Source organism: Mustela lutreola, chromosome 14 (assembly GCF_030435805.1).
Source record: "Mustela lutreola isolate mMusLut2 chromosome 14, mMusLut2.pri, whole genome shotgun sequence".
In the NCBI taxonomy this organism is placed as follows: domain Eukaryota; kingdom Metazoa; phylum Chordata; class Mammalia; order Carnivora; family Mustelidae; genus Mustela; species Mustela lutreola.
Genome location: NC_081303.1, coordinates 30,511,738 through 30,529,474, shown reverse-complemented (window position 1 = coordinate 30,529,474; position 17,737 = coordinate 30,511,738). Strand labels below are relative to the sequence as shown.

Genomic DNA, 17,737 nt, shown 5'->3' with positions numbered 1-17,737 from the left:
GACTAAGTAGTAACCAGTTGTGAACTGTTGCACCAGAATTCTTCAGATGGCAAACTTGCGAACCAGTTAAGCACAAAATGTGTTTGCCAGCAGATTTAAATACCCTTAGTTTCTTTGCAATAAGTAATCAGAAGCACAAACCCACATCCAGTAAGCAATGATTTAGCAATTATTCTGTTTGAAAAAGACCTAGATGTCCAATGAATTTAATCCCAAAGACTTTGAAAGTTGTTTTAACAATTCCCTGTAAGAACTTTGATGGGACAAGTAACCATCATTTTAGTCGTCTTTTTGCTAACACATTGCAACAGAAAGAACATGAGCATATTTGACCTTCAGCAAACCTTGGCAGAATAAAAGTTTCACATTTAATGCTGATAACTTTTTTTTTTCACTCCTTTTTTTTTTTGAAAGATTTAACTTATTTATTTGACAGATCACAGGCAGAGAGAGGGGGTGGGGGAAGCAGGCTCTCACTGAGCAGAGAGCCCGATGCGGGGCTCGATTCCAGGACCCTGAGATCAGGACCTGAGCCGAAGGCAGTGGCCTAACCCACTGAGCCACCCAGGTGCCCCTGTAGGTTTATTTTATTTAACCAGGTGAGGGAGTTCTCTACCTTTTTCTAATTTACAGGTTGTTTTTATTCTTGACTACCTTTTATTTTGCTGTTTTGTTCATTTTCATAACTTAATCAATATACTAATACTACTACTAGCTACTAACATCATTTTTATCACGTGCCAGGCATTGTTTTAAGGGTTTCACATGTTAACAGCTCAGTTGATATATTTTAGTTCTATTTAGTGTCAGTATTTTTGATCCATACAGCTATTTGAATATCTGGAGAAATGCCTTTTATAAGAAATTTTGAGACTCCTTTGGCAAAAATAACATGAGAAAAAGTTTTGAATATTGTTACTTATAATCATTCCCTGTCTTCAATATACACATGTAATCCTAAAACTGGCCAGTTCATACAGAGCTTTGAAGAAGCAGCCAAGTATGCCCAGTCCAAATAGAGCTTTGAACAACTGAGTAGGTTGAAAGCACATTTTTTTCATTACAGTAAAAGCCAAAAATGTTTACTTTAGAAAATGCAGATAAGCCAAAGTTCAGGTGTTTACAATTCCTCTTTGGGTACATTCCTGGAAATGAGGTCAAAAGAGTATGTATTTCTCGGGCGCCTGGGTGGCTCAGTGGGTTAGGCCGCTGCCTTCGGCTCGGGTCATGATCTCAGGGTCCTGGGATCGAGGCCCGCATCGGGCTCTCTGCTCAGCAGGGAGCCTGCTTCCTCCCCTCTCTCTCCCTGCTTGTAATCTCTCTCTGTCAAATAAATAAATAAAATCTTTAAAAAAAAAAAAAAAAAAAGAGTATGTATTTCTGAGGGGTTTATGGATATAAATGCCAAATGGCTTTCTGGAAATAATGCTCTTGTAGTAGCAAAATGTGAGTGCCAGTTCCTTTGAACTTTTTCCCATCATAGATGATGTGAACTCTTTTTTAAAAATTTATTTGCTTTAAAGATTTTATTTATTTGATTGAGTGAGAGCACAAGCAGGGAGAAGAGGAGGGAGAGGGGCTACATTCTAGGACCCAGGGGTCATGACCCAAGCTGAAGGCAGATGGTTAACCATCTGAGCCCCTTAGACACCCTGACTTTGACAGCTTTTTAACTTAAAAAAAAAAAAAAATTATGCTAAAAATAATCCTGAAAAGGTTTCAAATTCTAAGAGGGCAAACAAAATATTGTGTGATATATATATATATTTTTAAGATTTTATTTATTTAGTTGACAGAGACAGAGGGACATAGGTAGGGGGAGTAGGAGAGGGAGGGAGAAGCTGATTTCCTTTGAGCAAGGAGCCACATGCGGGCCTGAGACAGGTGCTTAATGACTGAACCACCCAGGTGCCCCTATTTTTATATTTTTAAAAGATTTTATTTAGGGATGCTTGGATGCCTCTGTTGGTTAAGTGTCTTTGGCTCAAGTCATGATCCCAGGACTTTTGGGATCAAGCTCCACATTGGCCTCCCTGCTCAGCAGGGAGCCTGCTTCTCCCTCTGCCTGCTGCTCCTCCTGCTTGTAAAATCTTAAAAAAATACTTTATTTATTCATTTATTTGAGAGAGAAGACTGTGTGTGTGTGTGTGTGTGTGTGTGTGTGTGTATGTGTGTGGCAGGAGCAGTGTGGAGGGAGAGACACTAGCAAGACTCTGAGTGCCGACGGCAGAGTGGGACGTGGGGCTGGTTCCAGGACCCAGAGACCATGAGCCAAAATCGAGAGTTTGTCCCTCAGTGGACTTAGCCATCCAGGTGCCCAAGGTACACTAATTTTTAAATAATGGGATATGAAGTACAACTTGACTATTTTGAAAGAAAATGAGGTCAGTAATTGTCTTTTGCTTTTAATGAGATACTTTTCCTGGTCCTACCCTATATGTTGCCAGGCCCAGGAACTGGAATAGAACTGCAAATCATAACAATGTACTGATGGGGAAAATACATAGTCAACTTCGACAAAATTTTTTTTTTAAGATTTTTTTTTTTTTTTAAATTTGAGAGACAGAGATCACAAGCAGCCAGAGACATAGGCAAAGAGAGAGGGGAGGAAGCAGGCTCCCTGCTGAGCAGAGAACCCGATGCAGGGCTTGATCCCAGGACCCTGGGATCATGACCTGAGCGGAAGGCAGAGGCTTTAACCCACTGAGCCACCCAGGTGCCGCCTTAAAGATTTTTTTTTTTTTAATTTTTTTTTTTTTAAAGATTTTATTTATTTATTTCACAGAGAGAGATCACAAGTAGACAGGCAGAGAGGCAGGCAGAGAGAGAGAGAGGGAAGCAGGCTCCCTGCTGAGCAGAGAACCCGATGTGGGACTCGATCCCAGGACCCTGAGATCATGACCTGAGCCGAAGGCAGCGGCTTAACCCACTGAGCCACCCAGGCACCCTTTTTTTTAATTTTTTGACAGAGATCACAATAAAATTTTTTTCTTAAAGAATTTATTTATTTATTGGACAGAGAGAGATCACAAGTAGGCAGAGAGGTAGGCAGAAAGAGAGGGGGAAGTAGCCTCCCTTCTGTGCAGAGCCCAGTGCGGGGCTTGATCCCAGAACCCTGAGATCACAATCCGAGCTGAAGACAGAGGCCCAACCCACTGAGCCACACAGGTGCCCCAATTTTGACAGTTTTTAAGGTCTACTTGCTAGAAATGTGTAGAGATGAAAAGTTTGAGGGAAGAGCTTGCTTTTTCTTTTTCTCCCTGAGATTTTATTTTCAAGTAATCTCTACACCCAACATGGGGGTTGAACTCAAAATCCCAAGATAGAGTCACATGCTCTGCTGTCTGAGACAGGTACCCAAAGCTAGCATTTTAAAATCTCTGTTCTACCAGGAACATTCTGGAATCTAAATAGTTCTAATAATTTTATCAAAAGTTTCAATCTTGGAATTTTAAGTTCTTAGAATAGGAATTGCTGTCAGCAAAGGGTGCCTCCTGGGCTTAGTTGGTTAAGCACCTGACTCTCAGTTTCGGCTCAGGTCATGTTCTCAGGGTCATGGGATCAAGCCCAGTGTGGCGCTCTGTGCTCAGTGTGGAGTCTGCTAGAGATTCTCTCTCTTCCTCTCCCTCTGCTCCTTCCCTGTTTTCTCTCTCGCTCTCTCTCAAAAAACAAAAACAACACATTTTTCTTAGCAGTCATTTAATTATGCCCTCCTATCCACACGTATATCTGAGATGAAAGTCTGTTACTGCCTTCTAGCCAACAGGTTAATCAGATGTCAGTTAAGTACCATTGATGTATAAATAAGGCATTGTACCAGGTTTGTTAGTAGGGGGTTTAGATGAATAAGATACTAAAGAGAAAGTCCCATGTTATAAATAATAGTTAAGGAAATTAATAGTGACTGAATGGTATAGAACACTAATGTGGTTGGGGATGAGGCTTGCTCTAAAATGGAGGGAAGTGTCTCAACAGAAGTAGAATTTGGTTTTTGAAGAAGAGACCAGGAGACGGCTTCCAGCCAAAATTAGGGAATGAGTTTGCAAAGGCATGGAGTTGAAGACTAGAGACTGTTAAGTATTGGTGTTTTGTTTGCTTTTAGAGGATTGGTGAGGTCAGGGGGGAGGTGGTATAGATGGTCTTGTACTTGGTTTTCATGAATGTGAAGACAATTGGAAAGGCAGGAGGAAGTAAAAAAAATGGGGCTTTAAGTCTTACTGTGTATTCAGTCTTTGACAGACTGCTTCTCAATGCTTAACTTTTACCTCATGCAAAACCAAGGAGAGCAAATAGCATTAGATTCATTAAGGTATCTTAACCTTCTCATTGATGCCGTCCCAGCTCCTAAGAATGCTTTGTAATTATTCCTCGTTATATAATACATCAGCTGAGAAGTGTAATCTACATGAAATCTTGCAATTTTTTTTTATCACAAATTATGTCCTGATTTGAAAATAAGATAATGGCATTGTGAAAGTTTAATCATAAGCAGGTTCATTCTCTCACTATGTGGCATCCCACCTACACAGTTGATAACAGGTATGGTGATAAAAAGAAAAACCGAATAAGTCTGGTTGAGGAATAGTGTTTCTAGATTATTTCAGTTACAGAATAGAAGCCTGTTTATAGCTTAAAAAAATTATAGACCAATTGTGATTGGTATGTCCATTTACTTTTGTAGATTGGCCTGAATACACCTTTAAAATCTCAATCTTTTGTCCCCATTGTAAATAATTTGTTGTTGTTTTTTGTTGTTTTTGTTTTTTAATGCTGTTAGTTAATGTACTTAACAGAGAGACAGCGAGAGAGGGAACACAAGCAAGGGGAGTGGGAGAAGAAGAAGCAGGCTTCCCGCCGAGCATGAAGCCTGATGCAGGACTCAGTTCCAGGACCCTGGGATCATGACCTGAGCTGAAGGCAGACACTTAATGACTGAGCCACCCAGGGGCCTCTAATTTGGGGCTATTAGTCCTCCATTAGAAATACAAGATTGTTTGGTTTCATTAAAAGACAGATTGCTGGAATGTGCTTATAAAATTTTAAATTTAAAATAATATATGATACATGAAAAAATTCAAACACTAGAGACCATTATAAAGTAATAATTCTCTTTCCTTTAAGCAGTCATTATCTTTTTCCTGCTGTAGAATCATATTTGGGAATCTCTCCTGCAGTTTGCATTTCTAAACTTAGTAAGTCTTAGATGTCTTTTTATTCAGTATACATTAAATGTAAGTTTTTAAAAGTATGTATGTGGGTATTTCTGTTCCACAGATACTTGGTAATTTATTTAACTTATCCATCACTGATGGGAATTTCAGTATCATACACAGTCCTGTAGGAAGCTTTCTTTTTTTCTTTTTTCTTTTCTTTTTAAGATTTTATTTATTTATTCATGAGAGAAAGAGAAAGGCAGAGGGAGAAGCCCCCCCACTGAGCAAGGAGCCTGATGCAGGACTCCATCCTAGGACCCCAGGATCATGACCTAACCAAAGACAGATGTTTAACTGACTGAGCCTCCCAGGCACCCTGCAGGAAGCGTTCTTGAAACAATATCATTGCTGACTTGTGCTAGTAGGACACTTAATAGTGAAATTTCTGGATCAAAGAGTTTTTTTAGTTCACAAATTAAGGTATTACTAACTTTGTTTTAAAAATTATCATATTCTGCACATTTTTGTTCACTACCTGGTAGCTGCTATTTTTCACTCATTCATTCATTTATTAAAAGATTTTATTGGGCGCCTGGGTGGCTCAGTGGATTAAGCTGCTGCCTTCGGCTCAGGTCATGATCTCAGAGTCCTGGGATCGAGTCCCGCATCGGGCTCTCTGCTCAGCAGAGAGCCTGCTTCACTTTCTCTCTCTGCCTGCCTCTCCATCTACTTGGGATTTCTCTCTGTCAAATAAATTAAAAAAAAAAAAAAAAAAAAAAAAAAGATTTTATTTATTCATTTGAGAGAGAGAAAGTAAGCATGAGCAGGCCGGAGGGGCCAAGGGAGAAGGAGACTCCCCCAGCTGAGCAAGGAGCCTGATGCTGGCTGATCCTAGGACCCTGGGATGGTGACCTGAGCTGAAGGCAGAAGTTTTAATCCGCTGAGCCACCCAGGTGCCCCCCATGTTTAGTTTTTATATTACCAAATGTTCTTTTATTGCTTTTAGATTTCTTATTATGCTTAGGAATCATCCAAGATTATGAAGAAGGAAAACATGAATTTTTTAATTTTTGGAGGGGCTTTTTGTACTTAAATATTTAATCTGTATGAAATTTATTTTGAATAATAAATGAATTAGGGATCTGATTTTTCAGTTTTCTAAAATGGCTGGCAGGTTTTTCAGTAGTATCTATTATAACCTGTTCTGTATGAATACTTATATGCTGGTCCTCATTTGTAGTTTTTATTCCTGTGCCATTAGTACAGACATTTAATTAGTTGAGAATTTCAGATTTTTGAGGTCAGTGGAGTAGTGGAAGGTGGTGGGTGGATTATACTATCTCCCCTTTTGCTGTTAAGGTTAATTAATGATTGGGGCACCTGGGTGGCTCGCTCAGTTATATATTGAGACTCTTGATTTCGTCTCTGGTGGTTATCTCAGGGTGGTGGGATTGAGCCCCTTGTTGGACTCTGTGCTCAGTGCAGAGTCTGCTTGAGATTCCTCTCTCTCTTCCTCCCTCTGCCCCTTCCTCTCAAGCAATCTCTCTCTCAAATAATCTTTTTTTTTTTTGAAGATTTTATTTATTTATTTGACAGAGAGAGATCACAGTAGACATAGAGGCAGGCAGAGAGAGAGGGAAGCAGGCTGCCTGCTGAGCAGAGCCCGATGCGGGACTTGATCCCAGGACCCTGAGATCATGACCTGAGCCGAAGGCAGCGGCTTAACCCACTGAGCCACCCAGGTGCCCCTCAAATAATAAATCTTTAAGAAAAGATTGACACATGATTGATTCTTTTAAGGAATACTTGTAACCATAACATCCTGTGGACTTGAAGCTACTTCACTTACTCTCTTGGATTATTTTTCTGTGGAGAGCGGAGTGAAGCTGGGATGAAGACTAAGGCATAGTCAATGAGAGCTTTTTTTTTTACCCTCCAAAATAACCAGGATATTAAAATGAATTTGAATTTCTCTAGGCAATAAAAATATGCTAAAGCCGGTGCCTACACATTAGCTAATTCTATACTTGCCACAAAGAGACAAAGAAGATGTTTGTTAAAAGAACTGAAAGTTGAAAAAATGGTTATTAGTCACTGCTTAGAACTTAGTTGTCTTTAGGAATGTAGTCACTAAAAGTAGGCCTTGATTTTCTTTTTTTAAAAATTGTTTTATTTCAGACGCCTGGGTGGCTCAGTTGGTTGGACAACTGCTTTCGGCTCAGGTCATGATCCCAGAGTCCCAGGATCGAGTCCCGCATCAGGCTCCCAGCTCCATGGGGAGTCTGCTTCTCCCTCTGACCACCTCCTCGCTCATGCTCTCTCTCACTGCCTCTCTCTCAAATAAATAAATAAAATCTTAAAAAAAATTTATTTCTCTGCTGCTTGTTGCATGACTTAGGGTTTAGAAGATGGGTATTAGGGGCGCCTGGGTGGCTCAGTGGATTAAGCCACTGCCTTCGGCTCAGGTCATGATCTCAGTGTCCTGGGATCGAGCCCCGCATCGGGCTCTTTGCTCAGCGGGAGCCTGCTTCTCTCTCTCTCTCTGCCTGACTCTCTGCCTACTTGTGATTTCTCTCTCTCTGTCAAATAAATAATAAATAAAATCTTAAAAAAAAAAAAAAAAAAAAGAAGATGGGTATTAGTTCAGGCTCAGTTACTCAGTGGCCATATGACTGTGAGCTAGGTGTTTAATTTCTTTGAATCTTAGTTTTCTTTTTTAAAGATTTTATCCATTTGTCTGTCGGAGGGAGTGCAAGCAGGGGGAGCAGCAGGCAGAGGGAGAGGCAGGTCCCCCCAAAGACAGAGCCTGATGTGGGACTCGATCTCAGGACCCTGGGATCATGACCTGAGCCAAAGGCAGATGTTTAACCAACTGAGCCACCCAGGTGCCCCAATTTGAACAGTATCTCTAAGGATGTGGAAGGATCAGGGCAATGGTTTGAAGAGTTAGATTGAAGATGAGATGGCCTCTGCCTTCTAATGGTAGGAACAACAGAGATAGTGAAAGTTAAGAAAGAAGACATTTAAGGAGTTAGTATCCAAGGTGATCACCTGAAGGTTGCTGGGTATGTTACTTGGTTACTTGGACTTGGGGGAAGGTGGAAAATACATGGAGCTACAGGTGTGAGGATTGTTAAATTCATCAAGAGGCCAAGGTGAAGATTCCATTTTTTTATTGCAGGACTGGTTAAGGCTTGACAGCATCAGTTTAGAGTGGGTCCATTTAAAAAATTATCTCTAATAATTACTTCTGTAGTACGTGACAGTTTGAAATCTGAGAAAGCAAATAGAGGGTGGTATCTGGGATTTTGCTGTGGTGTGGTGGGTCCAGGAAATTGGTGGTGGTGATAAAATGATTGAGGTTAGTACCTCTAGGCTGAATAAGAAAACTGGTAAGGCGAACAGTCTAAATAAAAAACAAAAACAGTTTTGATAGAAGAGAAACTGTTTCCCTATGTTTCTCTTTAGAGCAATGAAGTTTTAACTAGACATTCCCCACTTTGGCTATAATTGGATTACAGGTTATGCCAGCTATTTTCCTTTTGTCTCTCTACTCTTCTCCTGTTTTGTGCCCCAGGAGGCTGACCGGAATGGACCCTTACCAGTAAGGTGTGGTTGGGGAAGGGGTGGTGTGGAGGGCATGGGCTGGGGTAGGGTTGGGAGAGGACTGGCCGAGAGAGTAAGGGGAGTGGGTTTGGTTGGTTTCCTCCTTGCTGGGTGACCGTCACTCCTGTCTAACAGTTCTCCAAGGGGTTCTCTTTGGATTTCCCTGTTTCCTTTCCTTGTCCTTTGAGGCCTAGGGATGGGAATAGCTTCCCCGGTACTTTTTACTAGCTGTAGAATTAATTTCACACCATCTTTTGTTGCTTTTCTTAAATTCTGCCCACACATGTACATGTACACACATGTAAAGGGCCCTCTTTAAACTCATCTCAGTAAACTAGCTCACCTTGGTCATCTTTATGCTGCCCTCACTCTGGGAGACACTTGTGCCCGTTCTTAAATCAGTCTCTGGCAAGGGGAATGAAACACAGCCCTTACTGGGGAAGCAGCCAACAGCGTTGACCATGGTCTGTTAGCATGTACAAAGTCCCTTGTACTTTACCTGTCAGCTTTGTTGGGCAAATTTACAATTAATTTGCCATCTAGAACAGGAGTTGGCAACCATAGCCTTGTATGTTCATTTGTTGTGTTTGTAGTGAGTGGGCCATATGGCCTGCAAAGCCTAAAATACTTGCTGTTTGGCCCATTTGCTGACCCCTGATTTTAGAACTACACCGTTCAGTGTGGGAGACAGTAGTGTACTTCGATGTGGTCCAGCCAGTTAAGTGCTTGAAATGTGGCTAGTTGGCATTGAGGTCAGCACTCTAATTATAAAATACATACCACATTTTAGGAACTCACTTGTACCTACCTACCGACCCCTCCCTCCCTTTATTTCTTTGAGAGAGTGAGTGTGCCTATGCTGGGGGGCTGGAAGGGGCAGAGGGAAAAGGAGAGAGAGTATCAAGCAGGCCTGAAGCTCTGCAATGCCTGATCTCACAACCCTGAGGTGGTGATTTCTGCTGAAATCAAGAGTCAGAGGCTTAACCCATTGAGCTATCCAGGCACCCCTCTTTTTTACTTAATGTGGCTCCTAGAAACTTTAAAATTACATAGGTGGCTCACATTATATCTCTCTGGGACAGCACTGAGCTGGCAAGTGACTGGTCACTTAGAAAATGAGTAGATAGGGGCACCTGGATGGCTCTGTCGGTTACTCCTCTGCCTTCCGCTCAGGTCATGATCTCGGTCCTGGAATCGAGTCCTGCATCTCCAGCATCTGGTTTCTTGCTCAGGTGGGTGCTGTTCCCCCTGCTTGTGCATGCATATATGCTCTTACCCTGATAGACAAACAAATAAATCTTTAAAAAAAAAAAAAAGGTAGATAAAAGCTAACCTTACCTTAGGCAAAAGCCTGTTAAACTTAGTTTGTAAAGCAAGCAAGCGTGGCATCTAGAGAGACATTTCACCCAGGTTTTTATGTCTTCATGTTCTCTCCTCTGCCTGAAACAATCTTTCTAGCACCTGTTACTATGATTTTCCTTTATTACCTGGGACTCAGCTCAAATATTTACTTACTCTGCAAAAGCTCCCTCCACTGCCCAGTCCTCTGTGTGTTGTAATTATCTATGTTTGCACATTTCTCCTGAGATCCTCAAGGAAGGGTTTGGAGTACATGTGTACTACTCTATTTTGAGTACTCAGTGGGTTTTCATTTAATGAGTCAAATACGGAGTTATTGCTATGATAGCATAGTGCAGTAAGTAAAAAATCTTTTTTTTTTTAAGATTTTATTTTATAGGGGCGCTTGGGTGGCTCAGAGGGTTAAATCCTCTGCCTTTGGCTCAGGTCCTGATCCCAGGGTCCTGGGATCGAGCCCTACATCGGGCTCTCTGGTTGGCGGGGAGCCTGCTATCTCCTCTCTCTGCTTGCCTCTGCCTACTTGTGATATGTCTGTCAAATAAATAAATAAAATCTTCAAAAAAATATTTTTATTTTATATACAGTCTTCTGTGCACGCACATGGATCTTAGCTGGAGGAGGGGCAGGGGCGGGGGCGAAGCAGATTCCCCACTGAGTGGGGAAGTGGGGTGGGGGGAAGGGGGCACACAGGCTCCATCCTAGGACTCTGAGATCATGATCTGAGCTGAAGGCAGACACTTAACTGAGTCACCCAGGCATCCCTAGTCTTTTTTTTTTTTTAAGGTGGTATATAGCATATAATAATTTTTAGAAACCTCTTCATCAAAACTGACTAAAATGAGGCAGACTCTTGATTTCAGCTCAGGTCGTGATCTCAGGGTTGTGAGATGGAGCCCTGATTCTGCCTCCATGCTCAGAGGGAAGTCTGGGATTCTCTCTGTCTATCTCTCAGGTCTATCTCAATCTAGCTTTACCAATCTGTCTTGTGTGAGTTGTATGCCTTACCTTCTAGAACTTAATGCCCCCCCACCTCACTTGGGTGCATGTGTGTGTACTCTCTCTCTTTAAAATAAATAAATCTGTTAAAATAAGACTTTGGATACTTCAGGGAATAAATTTGTGGTATTTCAATTAAATATTGTAGACTTTACAAAGGTTAGATAATGTTCACAAAGGTAAATGTTGGATGCCTGATTTGTTGGAGATCAGAAGGCTAGGAGAAAACAAAATGTAAATTGGTTTTTTTATGGACTTATCCTTGGGTGTACTCCATCTGTTATCAGTTAGTGATATTACTAGACCTAGGCAGATCTTTCAGAAGTCGTATGACTCTCAGTCCTGGCTTATCACTATTTCAGGGTCAGTGTTTTAGAAACTTAAAAACCTTGACTTGACTTACGGGGTTGGATGTGTGTTCTTTAATCATTGGATGTTAGCTTTTAGGGCTTTCTTTTGGCTTTTATAACATTTGATTTTTAAATTTTGAGGTAGGAAGAAAGTAACTTTGTTTTGACTATTACATGAAATTAATTTTAAGGTGAAGAAAAATAAATAGGATTGGCTTTTTTTTCTTTAAAGATTTTATTTATTTATTTATTTATTTGACAGAGACAGGGAGCACAAGCAGAGGGAGCAGGAGGCAGAGGCAGAAGCAAAGGGAGAGGCAGAGGCAGAGGAAGAAGCAGGCTCCCGCTGAGCTCCCACTGAGCAGGGATTCCGATGCAGGGCTTGATCCCAGGACCCTAGTATCCTCACTTGAGCTGAAGGCAGACACTTAACAAACGGAGCCACCCAGGCAACCTAGAATTGGCTTTTTAATATATCTTTTTCTACTATATAGCTTTGTAATGCTGCTTTAAAATTTTTTTGTTTTAAAGATTATATTTATTGGGGCGCCTGGGTGGCTCAGTGGGTTAAAGCCTCTGCCTTCGTCTCAGGTCGTGGTCCTAGGGTCTTGGGATCAAGCCCTGCATCAGGCTCTCTGCTCTGCTTCCTCCTCTCTCTGTCTCTGCCTGCCTCTCTACTTGTCTGTCAAATAAGTAAATAAAATCTTAAAAAAAATTATATTTATTTATTTGACAGACAAATTGCAAATAGGCAGAGAAGCAGACAGAGAGAGGAAGCAGGCTCTCCGCTGAGCAGAGAGCCTGACGCAGGACTCGATCCCAGGACCCTGGGATCATGACCTGAGTGGAAGGCAGAGGCTTTAACCCACTGAGCCACCCAGGCGCCCCTAAAAAAAAATTCTTTTTTAAGGTTTATTTATCTTTAGAGAGAGAGAAAGAGGTATGGGTGCATGGGGAGAGGAGCAGAGGGGGAGGATCTTTGAAGCAAACTTCATGCTGAGCGAGGAGCCTCCATGCAGGGCTCGATCCCACAACCCCTGAGATCATGACCAGAGCCAAAAAACCAAGAGCTGGATGCCTAAGCAACTGAGCCACCCAGGTAAACTTTAATTTTTTTTTTTTTTTTTAAGTTATCTCTACACCCAACATGGAGCTAAAACTCAACAAACCCAAGATCAGTCGAGTCACACGCTCTACCATTTAGGCAGGCAGGTGTTTCATTCCACTAGGTAGCTTTGATATCATTCTGAGTGAGGCCTTCAGAGGGTAGTCTAACTGTGAGGAAAAATTCTCCCTGTCAAAATCTCTCTCTATCAAATAAATAAATAAAATCTTAAAAAAAAAAAAATCGACTGGGAGAAGTTGAAATCTAATTGGCTTTATTGATTGATTCATGAATTGGACATCACCCTTCTGCCAAGTAGAGGGGAGTTGAGAGGAGAGGGCCATGTGACAGGCTGTTACCTCATTGATGCTGACCAGAAAATTCCTGATTGGTTAAAACTGCATTTCTGGAAGTGGTTGCAAATTTAAGTAGGTTAGGTTCCTAGTTTTGGTGACTTGTCCTACCATATGCAACTCCATTTTGGGCCTGTGGTTTTCGTTTTAGCACTGACAAAGTAAATATTTCTGGAAAATTACTTAAAACTTTGAGTGCCCTTCACTCTTGTAAGTATAATACGCAGTCGCAATTGTTGACACAAACAAAAATACTCAAGTAGATTTTGCCAAGGAGAATAGATGAGAAAATAGAAATTCTCATTTAAAAATTATTACTAAAATGACAAGAAGTTACCTTACAGTTTTTTCAAAGACTTCGGGAGCTAGAAGTTTTAGTTTTCTACTTCACGTGTTTCAGCTCTCAGTCTGTTCTGTTTTATTCATTTGTGTGGAAGGTCTCTACACATGATGGTGGCTGATAGCCTTGGTTCCCATAGTATAACAGGTAACTTTACATTTCACTTAAAATGATAAAGTAACATTTGCTATCAGATTATGAAATTCCTTTTCTGGAAGAAGGTACTATTAATATTTGAAAATAAGCTTTGAAAAAGAGATAAAATGAAAGATCCTATAATGTTTGAAAATATGCTTTGAAAAAATATGAAATATACCATTTCAAGATAAGTGTATGTCAAACTTAAATGGATTCCAGTAAAACTGTAACTCAGAAAAATCTAAGCATAACAAATACTTCCAGTAAGAGATTATTACAGTAAGAAGAGTGAGCAGTGTATGTGACTGTTAATGGGCACCAGGTTTAATAGAATGGACATTAGCTTTTGCATTACTATTTAATTGTTCAGTTACCTTAATAGTGTTGCATTATGCGGTGAATGTTTTGCCAAAGGCAAAGGTGCTCCCAGCTGTTTTTTTTTTTTTAAACAGTTTGTTTTTCTTTCTCCAGGTAGGAAGGATACAAGTTAGATATTTTTCTTTTTTTTTTTTTTTTTTTTTTTAAAGATTTTATTTATTTATTTGACAGAGAGAAATCACAAGTAGGCAGAGAGGCAGGCAGAGAGAGAGAGAGGAGGAAGCAGGTTCCCTGCTGAGCAGAGAGCCCGATGCGGGACTCGATCCCAGGACCCTGAGATCATGACCTGAGCCGAAGGCAGCGGCTTAACCACTGAGCCACCCAGGCGCCCCAAGTTAGATATTTTTCAAAAAAACCTTAAAACCATTTTTTTTTTGAAGATTAGAGTGCCATCACAAGCAGAGGGAGAAACGGGCTCCTTGTTGAGCAAGGAGCCTGATGTGGGGCTCTATCCTAAGGACCCCAGGATCATGACCTGAGCCAAAGGTAGACAGACCCTTAACCAACTGAGCCACCCAGGTATCGTAAAATTTTTTTAGGGATGAATTATGCAAGATACTGTGTGTGAAGACAAACTGATGAATGAAGGCAAATCTCTCCCACATTGAAAGGGCACACAGTCTGCTGCTTGCTTCAATTATAATAGTACTGTGATTCTGTATGAAAATTAGGAGCTGTGTGCAAATCTGTGACAGTAATAAATCAAAATATACAGTGTATATGGGAGTCCTACAGAGCAACAAATTCTTTTTTTTTTTTTTTCAGAGCAACAAATTCTAATTAGAAATATTTTAGTACATTGAAAATCAGTTTCTCTTTAAAATATGAAAAAGATGCTCATGTTAGTTAATAATTGATTCTAGGGATGTCTGGGCGGCTCAGTGGGTTAAAGCCTCTGCCTCCGGTTCATGTCAAGATCTCAGGGTCCTGGGATTGAGCCCCATATCGGGCTCCCTTCTCAGCGGGGAGCCTGCTCTCGCCCCCCACCTTCCTCTCTGCTTACTTGTGATCTCTGTCAAATAGATAAATTAAAAAAAATAATTGACTCTAGGGGCACCTGGGTGGTTCAGTGGGTTACCCTGCCATCGGCTCAGGTCATGATCTCAGGGTCTTGGGATCGAGTCCCACATTGGCCTCTCTGCTTGGCAGGGAGCCTGCTTCCCTTCCTCTCTCTCTGCCTACTTGTGATCTCTGTCAAATAAATAAATAAAAATCTTTAAAAAAAAAATAATTGACTGTAAACCTCAGTTAAACATTAGGAAGCTATGTTAATGTTACTTAGTATACAGAAAGGAATCTTTCAGAATAAGGAAATGAGTACAAAATGAATTTTTTTTTAAGATTTTATTTATTTATTTGTCAGAGAGAGAGAGAGAGAGCAAGAGCGAGCACAGGCAGAGTGGCAGGCAGAGTCAGAGGGAGAAGCAGGCTCCCTGCGGAGCAAGGAGCCTGATGTGGGACTCCATCCCAGGACGCTGGGATCATGACCTGAGCCGAAGGCAGCTGCTTAGCCAACTGAGCCACCCAAGCGTCCCACAAAATGAATTTTGTTTATTTTTAAATACTTCATTTATCAGAGCAAAAGTAAGGGTGAATAGTAGACTTCCCACTGAGCAGGGATCCTGATGTGGGACTCCATCCTGGGATCATGACCTAAGCTGAAGGCAGATGCTTAATGAACTGAATCACCTAGTCATCTCAGAACGAAATGAATTTTCTTGCCCTCTGCAAGAACAAGCGAAAAACAAGTCTGTACCCATTAGCAGTCATTCCCCATTCCTCACACTTCTACCCTTGGTCCCTGGGCAACAACCAGCCTTCTGTCTGTCTCTGTAGAATCATCTCTTCTGCATTTCATGTAAATGGAATCTTACAATATGTTGTGTTTTTTTTGTGACTTTTGTTTAGCTATTTTCAGGTTTCATACATATTAAAGTGTGTCCCATGTTTCTCTCCTGTCTGCTGGGTAATATTTCATTATATGGATCAAAAACATTCTGTTAATGTATCGAGTTAATGGAGTTGGAGTTGTTTTCAGTTTGTTATGGATACCGCACCTATAAACATTCATATTCAGGCTTTTGGCTGGACACGTTTCATTTCCCTTGTGTGTATACTTAGGACTGGGATTTGGTCGGGTGGTAGCTCTGTCAACCCTTTGGAAGAACTTATCAGACTGGTTTTTAGAGCATTATTTTACATTCCCACTAGCAGTGGAGGAGGGTTTTAATTTCTTCATGTTCTGGCCAACACCTTTTTTTTTTACTCCGTGTGCCCCCAAACAAAAAACAAACAAAACCTCTGTTTATTCTTACGAAGTAGATACCATTCTTGTAGATTATCTTGTTACAGGTGTTTATAAACACTTATCTAATTGTATCACAAAAGAACTGTCACATCCAGTCCCTGAAATAACACTCTTCTCAAACAACTTTTTTCCTCTCCCCAGTTTTATTGAAATCAAATTGACACATTAACATTGTATAAGTTTATGGTGTACAGTGGCCAGCACTTGTTATTTTTGATTGTAGTCATACCTTGGGTGGGCATGAAGTGCTGTTTTGTCTTGGTTGTGATTTGTGTTTTACTAGTGGCCAGTGATACGGAGTATCTTAGTATTGGCTATTTGGATATATTTTGGGGAGTAGTGTCTGTTCAGATACTTAGCTTGTGTTTAAACTGGATTACTTGTCTTTGTATTACTGAGTTGTAAGAATTCTTTGTGTGTGTGTGTGTGTGTGTGTGTGTGTGTGTATAAAGTTCCTGATTACATTTGCAAAAAATTTTTTTCTTGTTCTGTGGGTTGTCTTTTTACTTTCCTCATGTTGTCCTTTGCAGGAATAAATTTTGATGAAGTCCATTGTATCCAAGTTTTCTACTGTTGCTTGTGAATTTTTTGTAGTCCCAGTTGCAGATCCGTTCAGAGTCTAATTTCTCATGGTCAAAATTGGATCTGAAAGCATCATATGATTAATATAGTTCTGATTACTGTGTGTACCTAGTTTTGTTTTTTCTTCTTAACATTTTTTGGGGTAAGATTTTATTTATTTGTTGGAGAGAGAGAGCACAAGCAGGGGAGGTGGCAGGCAGAGGCAGAAGCAGGCTCTCCCTGCTCAGCAGGGAGCCTGATGCAGGACTCAATCCCAGAACCCTGGGATTATGACCTGAGCGGAAGGCAGACACTTAACCAACTGAGCCATCCAGGTGTCCTTAACATTTTTATGTATAAATTTCCTTCTATTGATTCTGCCCATGCTGCATTTTTTAAGAGCTATATCATGTTTTGTGGTTGTATTATAATTTACATAGTCATCCTTCTGCTTGTTTTTCAACTTCATGATTTAAATAGTGCTGGTTAATAGCTATATCCATCAACTTAAGAGTTGCCTTGTTTTCTTTCTTTAGGTAGGATTAACTTAAAACAGTTGATGGCAAAGAAGATACAGTTGACAGCAGAGGCAGAGGTAAGTAGTAGCTTCCTGTTCTGAAACAAGAATGTAGAGTTAGGGTAAGGGATTTTGTTTAGTAAGTGTTTGATGCTCTGTTGCTTAAAGAATAATTAACCAGGGCGCCTGGGTGGCTCAGTGGGTTAAAGCCTCTGCCTTTGGCTCAGGTCATGATCTCAGGGTCCTGGGATTGAGCCCTGCATCGGGCTCTCTGCTCTTTGGAGAGCCTGCTTCCTCCTCTCTCTGCCTTCCTCCCTGCCTGCTTGTGATCTCTCTCTCTGTCAAATAAACAATAAAGTCTTTGGTGGGGGGGAAGAATAATTTACCTTCCTTCTCAGTTGACACTATTCTGCCACTTCTGTCGTCCTACACGTAAGAACCTGATTGCTTTTTTCTCCCCATCCTGGCCCCCCTCCCCAATTTTCTGGCTTTTATTTATTTTAAATTTTTTTTTTTTTTTTTTTAAAGATTTTTAGCTGCTGCTTTGAGAGCGAAAGAGAGTGAGAGAGAACA

The 17,737-nt window shown here is 40.8% G+C and overlaps 1 protein-coding gene across 1 annotated transcript in view; it reads left to right on the top strand.

Moving 5' to 3' along the window:
• The window catches only part of SOAT1 (sterol O-acyltransferase 1), an 80,605-nt gene that overhangs the window by 25,768 nt on the left and 37,100 nt on the right, over nucleotides 1-17,737 (top strand). The window contains exon 3 of the mRNA XM_059145261.1: nucleotides 17,184-17,242. Coding sequence (XP_059001244.1) covers nucleotides 17,184-17,242 — 59 coding nt within the window. The remainder of the gene's footprint in view (nucleotides 1-17,183; nucleotides 17,243-17,737) is intronic.